Here is a 10,135-nt window from a genome sequence, read left to right as displayed (position 1 = left end):
TACCGCACTTCCAAATTGAACCTGAGCAGCAATGATGATGTCACAAAATGGTTTCAAACTGCTCAGAAGTGTGATGCAGAAATGTAAACCGCTTGCACACTATTTTATATTTCACACCAACATTTTGTGGGATGAAAACATGTAGCCCAATGAGGTGTTAGAATTCCATTTTAACCCACGTGAAGGATCCTAACTGTGGACGAAATGTTGAAATGTTACCATGAAATGAAATCAACAGACTTGATTATATGTAGCAGAAAAGCTGCAGTTTATTTGAATCGGTGTCGAATCACACATTCCAAACGTGATGTGGTTTCGGCCAAAATGGCCGAAAAGGTGGTCACGTTTTGTGCCCGATGCCTTTGCCTACCCTTAGCTATTGATTTGTCCTGATTTGAGCTACAATCATCATGACCAAGTTTTGATCTGAAAGCAAAAAAAGCACTTTGTTGTTACCGTTTCCAATTAGAGCAAGGTCCTTGCATCGCGTCCCCGATTGCTGATTAGCTTAAGCGTAACGCAGACGGCCACGATGGGAGCAGCTCCCGCAGACTCCAGATGGGCCGACGGCCTTCTGAGGCATCGTGCGTCGCGCTCTTTTTGCCGTTTCAGCGTGCGCAGTCATAAAAAGAAGGACGCTGGGCGTCGGGCACCTCGGAAGCTTTGCCATCGTGCTCTGCTCTTCTCCTCTGTGGCCACAAAAGTCAGATATGGTGTGAAGAAGTACAATTCAAATGACAATTGTTTTGGAATGGAAACAATGCCATTTCAGTTATTTCTATGGGGTGAATTGCTTTGTAGTGAGTTGTGTTACAAGCTTGTTCAGAGAACGAATTAAACGCGTAAGTCAAAGTAGCGCTATACTGTATATTGAAACGGTGACCTTAAGTTACTGGCAAATGGCCTTCCCACAGCACTGTCGAATAGAAATGTCGCCGTCCTGTGGCACCCGACTGCCAAGGAAGCGTGCTGAAGTGAGCTGAGCTTTGCTGCCATCTTGTGGCATCTTGATACCGATCCGATCAGGTGTCTCGAAATTGGTCGATAGTTTGCAGTTACGCGCTCCATCCAATGGACGTCGTTGACGTGAGCCACAAAATATGACATTAGGGCAAATACAACCGCACTCACCCTGGGCTCGTTCTATTTTGCCCCAACGTGAGCCCGCAATCGAATCTATTCTTCGCCTTGTCGTGAAACCTTTGCGCCGGCAGGCACAAAAGCTCCGCCTCGGCGCCCTCGACCACCCAAACACCAAGTAGTCGCGTTCGTGTAGTTTTTCTTTTGACTGGTCAAAAGTCTGAAAACCATTTTGCTTCAGTCAAAAAAAAAAAAAAGACCTGGAAACAGTAGGTGTGTTATTTATTTAATTTTGACACCTCTTGAACTCCAAATAGCTTTCATCACTCAGTGTAAGTTATGTGAACTTCCGGCCACTCACATTCAGCAGATGCAACCAATAGGCAGGCGTGTTGTTTGTTCGTTCGTTTGTTTGTTTGTTCGAACTTGCTCGGAAATAGCTCCGTTGATGACAGACGCACAAAACGCTGTCTAAACGAGGATACGAGCTATACTGCGGTCGTGCCAAACGTGACTTGAGACGTCTTCGCGATGCGATGCGAGGACATCTCAAGTCAATCGAGTTTGCCAATTTGTCCAACTCCATCCAAGCCAAACGGCTTTGAGAATGTGCTTGGTACGTCACATACGCGCCTGGGAAAAAATGGACACCGAAAGACAGATGAATCATGATTGCGCTCGATCTGTGGGCAAAAAAGTCAGCCGGCTCCCGATACGAGACAAAAAGAAGCAGGCAGAGGCTGCTTGCCAATGTAAGTGGATGGACCTGTTTACAGCTGTTCTACCAAGATGGCAAGGTTTTTGCAAAAGCCACGAGTGAGGAATCACAATATTCTATTTGTAGTCTATAAATGATCATTTTCAGACTAATTGAGAGACATTGGACAATAGCTGCATTACTTTCTGCACATGGTGTGTCATGGCAATGAATGATATTGGGAAGTTTTTGCTTTGTGCTGCCACTCACCATCTCATTTTCCACTTACATCTCGGCCTTCACCCTGGCAATGATCTATAGGCACGCACGCACGCACGCACACATTCGCGCGCACAGACACATTCAAAAACGTGAGCGCGCGCGCGCACACACACATACAAGTAATATATGAATGGAAATGAATAATTACTTAAGACTTGTGAGTGTGTGAATGTTACTCACCTCATCCTCCTTCGGGAAGCCTCCAGTTGCCAACTTGGAGAAGATCGATTTTCCATTCATCGTCACCTCGAAACTCGCTGAGGGCAAAGTGGATTATTATTCATTAACATCATCATGGTTATATCCACGGGCTTTTTGTTGATCAGTCGATGCTTTAGGCTTCTAAGACCCGTTAGAAGCTGTGTTAATGAAGATTTACTGAAACTTGACAACGCTGGATTTTTGTCTCAGATCATTTTTTACTTCATCTCTTTAAATACGGCATATTTAACATCAATAAATCAATCAGTGAAGAAATATAATACTCGATTTAATTTAAGGAGAGAATGAGAAAAAAAAATGCAGACGCGCACATCGCCTGCCAACTCTTCCGCTGACTTCGATGGCCGGCAACGCCTTCTTAATCGCAGCCGCCAGCTCGTTAAACTTGGAGCGGAACCCCCCTCACATGCCGCTGGAACACATCAACATCAACATCAACATCAACATCAACATCAACATCGACATCAACATCAACATCAACATCAACATCGACATCGACAACAACAACGACGACAACAACAACAACAACAACAACATTTCCCATCAGCACACAACAACAAAACACTGCTGGACTTTAAGAGGAGTGCAACTCACCAGTACTCAATATCAACTTTCGCCATTTTGCTGTTTGTTTTTTTGGGGGGCTGGTCGACGAGCAGCGCGAGTCAGGCAGGTTCTTGCTGAGAGATGATCAAAACGCAAAGTCACGTCCGTCGGACTTGCTTTTATTATGATCAAATGAAACACACCCAGTGGGCGGGAACTGCGGCGCGACCTGTCCGCCAAAGTTGTTGTGATGTCAGTCAGTTTGCTATTACCTGTTTTCTTTCAACTCCAGCAAAAAGAGACTCTATTGTGCTTCCTCTTTCTGCACATCGGCGTTCGTCAATACAAACAAATTCAATGCAAAAGCGGAAATATTTGGACGAGCTACTTATTCCTTACAAAGTAACAACGCTTCAAATTCAAAATGAATACAAATTTAATCATACAATATATAAAGCATTTGATTGACTTCATCTAAAACTCAACATCGGCATTTTCAGTAAAAAATGAAATTAACGCAAAAAAAAACTTGAAATAATTGAACAATAATTAAATACATACATTTGAATGACATTTTCCCCCAAACTAAACAGTATTTTAAGTGAAAAGTACAATATAAAAATTATAAATGTATTAAAAAAAAAAAGTAGAGTGGTGCCTTGAGATACACATTTAATTTGTTCTTTGACCACGCTCAAAACTCCAAACACACGTTGAATAACCATTCCCCATAGAAATTGAATTAATCGGTTCCAGCAACCCCCCAAAAAGTTACAATGCTTTTAATATGGAAACTGGCACTCTAAAATTTTGCATTTTAAATCAAGATTTAGTTATGCTAGTCATTTTTTTTCCTCAATGAAACTGAGTATTGTTACATTAGTCTTCATGTGTTGCTGCACTGTTTGTGTTCAAATATCCATCTTAAGCAACGCTTATAACGCTTACGTACAGTAGATGCTACTCAGGCTAGAAACAAATGCGTTTTGCATTGTGTTGGCCTTAAGCTAGCAGAAGGCAAAGTTATGCGGCTGATTTAATTGCACAACTTGTGATTGTCTATATTTTATGTTCAGTCTGAACGTACATTTCAACTGGGAGGGAGTGGCATTAATCAACTTGAAGCCTCTTTTAGGAAGAATTGTTCACTGTCTACCAAACAGATGTTGCTTGTCAAGTAAGTATGAAATTCACTGCCACGATACTCCTCGCATCTCAAATTTTTGCTTGCAAGTCAACCAAAAAAAAACAAAAGTCTAAAGGACAGCTTGTATTTCTAAAAATTTGAGTCGTGTCACTCGAATTTCAAGGGCACCACTGTAACATAAAAAAACAGCAAAGTAAAAATAATACATAAAATGAATTTATGTGAAAATTAAATACGCTAAATGATTGTCTTACTCTGGTCAAAATCTGCAATTTTCAATAAAAAGGTAAAAAATAAGTAACAAAAAACAAAATTAATCACTAAAAAAGATCAAATCACAGTACATTAAACCTTTGATTAACAAGCACCTGCATTTTTTTTTGCAAAGGGAACACCTGCATTTTCAATTTCAAAAAATCAATAAAAATATAATTTGATATAAAAATGAATAAATACAAATACTGTACATAGAAATAATTGAAGAATGCGCCTAATTTGCTGCCGAAACTTTGCATATTGGTCGATGAGACGCAAGCGCAACATCAGCATTCTTCAATTAAAAAAAACAAGCCAGAAAGAGAAATAAAAACCTCTGGTGTAACTTCAATGAGGTGGCCCAAGAAAGCGGAAAGCGCTTTCATCACTTCCTATTCACGCCAGTCAACCAGCAAAGAGACACTGGCCACAACATTAGGTACACCTCATGACAGTCGCCCTTTACAAAATAAGTACAAATGCTCAGTTGGACGGGAGAAGGAAAAAAGATAGGCACCCTTGTTCAGTAATTTATGCCAGCAACAATAGAGTGACAGAAGAAGAATCCAGTGAAGCATTTTGGAACATTTTTGGGTGGTGTGCCATGACATTTGTCGAACGGCAAGTGCAGGACAGATGTGCCTCGTTTGGGAAAGTACAAGTGGCAAAATATTTTCCTCAACTGATACAAATGTCCCAGTTACACACATCATCCATGGATCCCTCTTAACTGAAAAAAAACTCACCACTGTCCACAGAAATGACTTGAACCTGACAAAAGTCATAAAAATGTTATTATAGTGAACCTATGAAAGTCAGACATTCCTTTTGAGTTCTGGTTCAACACCATTTTTTCCCCAAAAAACAAAGCCATGAAACAGGCCTGGGCAAGAATGATGGCACCACAACAAAAGACACACAATTAATAAATCAATAAATCAAACAGATAGTATACGATGTCTCTTGAAACGACGCGACACAGTCAACGTGTTTGTACTTTTATTAGTTATAAATGATGTTCAGTACAAAATGTATACAGTAATACCCTTAAAGTGTGCCCTGAATAAAAGATGACAAAGCTCGTGCAGATAACAGTATCTATAAGATACACTCGATTTAATCCATCTGCGCGTATTGACAGGTGATGACAAAGACATGGCAATCGTACCTCAGGAACAACAAAAACTGTCGAGGGCGGACACACTTTTTTGGAATAAAATGACAAACAATGTCATGGAAAAGTTGCATTGCAATCGGCCCCTTTTTTTTTTTTGTACACGGTTTCATAAAGTCTGAGATAAAAAGCAGGGACAAAGATGTCTGCACATTTAGAATAATAACAATGACGCTGTAACAGGTATACAATGCACTTTGATTTCTCTTTTTTTTGTCATATATGTTAAAAGAAGGCAACATCAAGAAACATCAATAAATAATTCTTGTACCATGTATGCTCGCGTATGCGCATGCGAACATGATTTCATGTTGTGACAGCGTCTGGCCGTTTCCATGGAAACACAAGCGGGATTCTTCCAGTTGATTGAATTGATTGATCACAGCGTCAACAGCCTCATTGATTGGTACGGCTCCTTGGCTCCGCCCCCCGGGTAGACGCCTGGTCAGGCGTGTACTCATTCCGCTTCAGATCTAAATCACAACACCGCGATTTAAATGAACACGCCGTGCAGGAATGGCCGTACAGAATACGGCCAACCAGAACACTGATTCTCAGTGCGGTGCGTACGCGCCCTCTAGTGGTAGAGGGAAGAATCACTGAATTCAATGTTCAAACACTACTTCATTTAAACGGTGGATTAAACATTTTTTTCCCCAGCGTTTTTTTTAGTAAGCACAGTTACATAGTATTTACATTTAATCTTTAATTAAAATTATATTTATATATGATTTGTCTTTTCTTCCTATATTCAAGCACAACACATTTTCAAACAGCGCATATCGCAGTGCCTTACAATAATGATCAATATACTTCTGGGCTTTTGTTTTGGATGAGCAATTTATTTTAATGTTGGTCAATATGGTGCAAACCCATAGAGTTAATTAGTTTGTAATTCAAAGTTGGTAATTGGGTGTAAAACGTTTGAGCGCCATTTAACTTTTGATGCGCTTCAATTCTGAAGATAAATAAAACCTTGGAAAGCTCCAAAACAGTGAACCGACATGTGCCGGTAATCGCACATGTTTTTGTGGTTGTTCGTATGCAACATATTTGACTATGCACGGCTGTCGGAGGACTTGGAAAATGTGGGCATGGGAAAATGGGTCCAGGAGAGAGCGGAATAGCTCACCGGGAAGTTTGAGCTTCCTGCAGCAGGAGTTGCATCGATGTTTCGCCCGGAAGTTCCTAATGGCGTCGTCACCCAGGTTGGCCGGTCCAAAGATCATGTCGTAAGACCTGCCAAAAAAGAAGAAAAAAAAAAAGGTGATGCAGCAAAACGAAAATGAAAGCGAAACGTGACTTTTCGAAGAACTCATGAACTGAAACCAATAAAGTCCCGCACACAAAGCACTTGAGTGCGCCCGCCTACGGCCAAGCCATTCACTGTGTATGCGACGACGAAACGCGGCCTGGCGCCGTTTGCAAAGGGCAAACGTGTAAACCTGAAAAATCTTTCAATTTAGACAGCAGCCAGCCCGTTGTGACGAAAGACTGCGCATTCATTAAGAGAGGTGGGGGCCCAGTGATCTCAGAGTGACAACAGCAAGAGACTTTGGCAGATTTTACAGTCGCATAAAGAAAACTGGAGCAGCTGATCATATGTTTGGAGTTTTGGGCCAAAACACAAATACTGTAACATGGTCAAAGTGACAGCCATGGACACGGACAGAGAATTTGATTATTTTTGCATTGCAGAAATCTTGAAATCAAATCAAATCATCGCTGTCCTGTGAAAAACACCTGTCCAATTTTGTCATTTCTTAAAAATGTTGACATTAATGGGATGTCTGTAACGTGGAAAGCCCATTGGCGTAAAAAAAAAAAACCCATGGACATCAGTGTTTTTCACAGGACAGCAACGATAAGCTTCACTTGTATCACGTGACGTCTCCTCCTCATCGTAAGTCAAGCCAAGGCGTTAAATCCGAACCATCGCAAAAAGGCACCAGGCTACTACCCGTTGGCTAGCTTAGCAACCAGTGCCAAATATGAACAAGCTGACGCTAGGCCACCGTTGCCCTTGCGCCCCACTTTGAACCACACCAAAACCAGGTGCAGTGTGAAAAGGGCTTCATTCAGCCTGGCCTGCCGTAGCACAAATAAGTCAAAAATATGACATGTACAGTATATGCCATCAATATGCCAAAGAAGAAATATGCAGTATATCGGAAATAAGAGAGGAATGTGACATGCTGTATATGACAAGACATAGGACAAAAATAAGTGCCGTACGGGACCAATAAAGTAAATATGACAAGCTGGCACCAATAAACACGACATGACAGAAAGCGCATCAAAAGGCGCCATGTATGACATCATCAACTTCACTGGACACGTTAAAGGTGTCGGTCATGTGACAAGACGTGGGCGTACCCCTTCTCGCCGCTCTTTATTACCGATGGATCGGTCAGAATCTCTCCGACCCCTGAAGAGAAAGAGACAAAGTGAAATGAGAGACCTGCGCCGAAAAGAATAAGAAGAGCCGCCCCCGCCCCCCCCCACCCCAACCCCCCCCCCCCCCCCCCCCCCCCCACGAGGGTTGATGTTACCCTGCAGGTCGAGCACCAGCAGCTCGCCGCGCGTGTACTCGTAGGTCCAGTGGCTGAAGGCCAGCATGGTCTCCTCCAGCGGGTTGGTGGGAGCGATCTCGTCGCCGTTGTTGTTGTTGAACTTACGGAACTCGCCCGTGATGCACTCCTCGATGGCGAACCACTGGCCCGCCGAGTGGCAGTAGAGCAGGAACACCTCCAGGAACCTGCGCGCGCACCAAAAGCCGGCACACCCAAAAACATGTTTTTGACGAGGCTCCCAAAGATGAGCGCCAATTTCACGGCGGCTTTCTGCAGACGCTTTATCGCGCGAGTGCGGCCATTAGCGCCGCCGTCGGTCAATTGCATGTTTATCACCGAGGCCCGTTTGCATACAAGTGGCCATTCCTGACGACGCTCACGCATCAGGAGACGCTTTTTCTTTTGTGATGTAACCGCGATGGGCCTCATTGACTCGTCAAATATGATTTATTCTGCGCACAAGTTGAGGGGAAAACACAAGATCGGCGGCAGATTCACCACGCGTGCGTACTGGGAAAAAAAAGGCTGTAGTGAGGGGGGAAAAAAAAAAGGCCGTAGTGTACGATGGATATTTTGCCGATGCACAGCAGGTATGTGGTTAAGTAGCTAGGCAAGTGAGCGGGATGTGGTAAATACAAAGAGAGGTGGGAAGAGAAGTAGAAAAACAAACAAGAGCCTGTTCATCGAGTTTGGTGAGAAAGTCATTTGTTGCCGAGTCATCATGACGCCGAGAGAACAAAATAAGTTGGATAAGAAATTTCATCTGATGTTGGCCCGAGATCTTTTGTGAAAATTATACTGGCAATATTTGCCTTCAGCAAACTGGTCGGGTGAACCGCGTGGCTGTGGTTGGCATGGCGACCCCGCATAAGCGACTTCCGCAGCGGGCCAGCCAGGCGTGTGCTCGTCATCTCATCAAACGTGTCTGGTTCACTTTTGGACCGTGTCAATTGCTTGTCAATGGTTTCCAGTTGGACAACCTGTTTTTATTTGACATTTGCAGGCTACGGTTCTTCAAAGCAAGCCAATTTGTCCTCGTCAAGGAGCAACGCACGTTCTTTCGCGGTGGAGCAGACACGACACTCCAGTGTTGTGTCAGCGCTGGCGCGGGTACTAACGTTGGTCACAATGATGGGAATGCTCCGGTCGAACGCCGCGCTGCGCGTCAACTTGGCTTTCTGTCCTCTGGATTTGACTAGCAAGGAATCTTGACCTCACTCGTAGCCACCGTGGCTACACGAGCCGGCCGGTCTCGTACACGCCTCCGTAGCCGGTTGGAATAGTAGCGTTTGCCAACATCTCGATGTGGATTTTCAGGTTGGCGATTTAGAAGCATAGCATTTGCGTCGTCATTTAGCATAGCTTGTCGTAGTATAGAATGACTTAGGCGGTGGTTTAGCCGGACCGCGCCCAACCCTCGCAAGCCCAAAGGTCGTCCAGGCAACGCCGTTTTTTGCAGGAGTCTCGTGGGGCTGGGGCCTCCTTTCAAATGTTCACTTATTCGGACTTGTGTTGACGTTTTCGTCCTTTTGGCTATTTCCGTCTATTTGTGTTGAGATGTAATTGTAACGGAATGGCACGCGCATGAGCGCTCCGCCCTCGGACGCACGCCCTTGTGCCATGCCAGTCGCGGGGTGACAAACTTCCCATTTCTTCAACCCCCACCCCCCGATGACGCTGCGTTTACCGTGGCGAGTAAGGAATGGGCTTGGGTTGGATCTGGTTGAAGGCCACCGTCAGCTTCTGCGCTGCTCGCTGCTGTTGAATTTCCTGGAAAGACACGGACAACGAGAAATGGAGTCTGGAACCGCAAGGATACCTTTGCCCGTCCAACGCAGGGCCTTTGTGCATGATTTTGTTTTGGCTACCCTGAGACAAAGGTGCAAGACGGTGTCTTCCTTGTAGATGCTCTGCCAGGTCTCCACCACCTCCGGCAGGAAGGACTTGACTATGTACAGGTGTCCGGGCTTGAGGATGTCATATTCGGACCAGGTGCAGAGGACTTTGAGGGCCCGCCGAAGGCCGCCGCCCATCTCCTCTTTGCTGAGAAACTCGATCTTGGCGCAGAGGCCGCGCTGGGCCCAGGAAGACATGCTGTTGTTGATGGTGTTGGGCGAGCTCTCCTCCAGGCGGTACACCGTCACTGGCTCTCCTGATGT

At 44.4% G+C, this 10,135-nt stretch overlaps 1 protein-coding gene across 1 annotated transcript in view; it reads right to left on the bottom strand.

Annotated features, from left to right (window-relative positions):
• Positions 1 to 244: 244 nt before the first annotated feature.
• The window catches only part of trpm7 (transient receptor potential cation channel, subfamily M, member 7), a 47,100-nt gene continuing 37,209 nt past the window's right edge, over positions 245 to 10,135 (bottom strand). The window contains 11 exon segments of the mRNA XM_086024914.1: positions 245 to 689; positions 2,048 to 2,092; positions 2,240 to 2,316; positions 2,593 to 2,693; positions 2,876 to 5,844; positions 5,847 to 5,876; positions 6,536 to 6,642; positions 7,780 to 7,831; positions 7,956 to 8,161; positions 9,664 to 9,746; positions 9,845 to 10,128. Of these exon segments, the coding sequence (XP_085881040.1) occupies positions 5,783 to 5,844; positions 5,847 to 5,876; positions 6,536 to 6,642; positions 7,780 to 7,831; positions 7,956 to 8,161; positions 9,664 to 9,746; positions 9,845 to 10,128 (824 nt within the window). The 3' untranslated portion in view covers positions 245 to 689; positions 2,048 to 2,092; positions 2,240 to 2,316; positions 2,593 to 2,693; positions 2,876 to 5,782.

Source organism: Filicampus tigris, chromosome 3 (assembly GCF_054856515.1).
Source record: "Filicampus tigris isolate MCC_2025a chromosome 3, RoL_Ftig_1.0, whole genome shotgun sequence".
Classification (NCBI taxonomy): domain Eukaryota; kingdom Metazoa; phylum Chordata; class Actinopteri; order Syngnathiformes; family Syngnathidae; genus Filicampus; species Filicampus tigris.
Note: the sequence above shows the minus strand (reverse complement) of the source record. Positions and strands in the feature narration are given on the sequence as shown.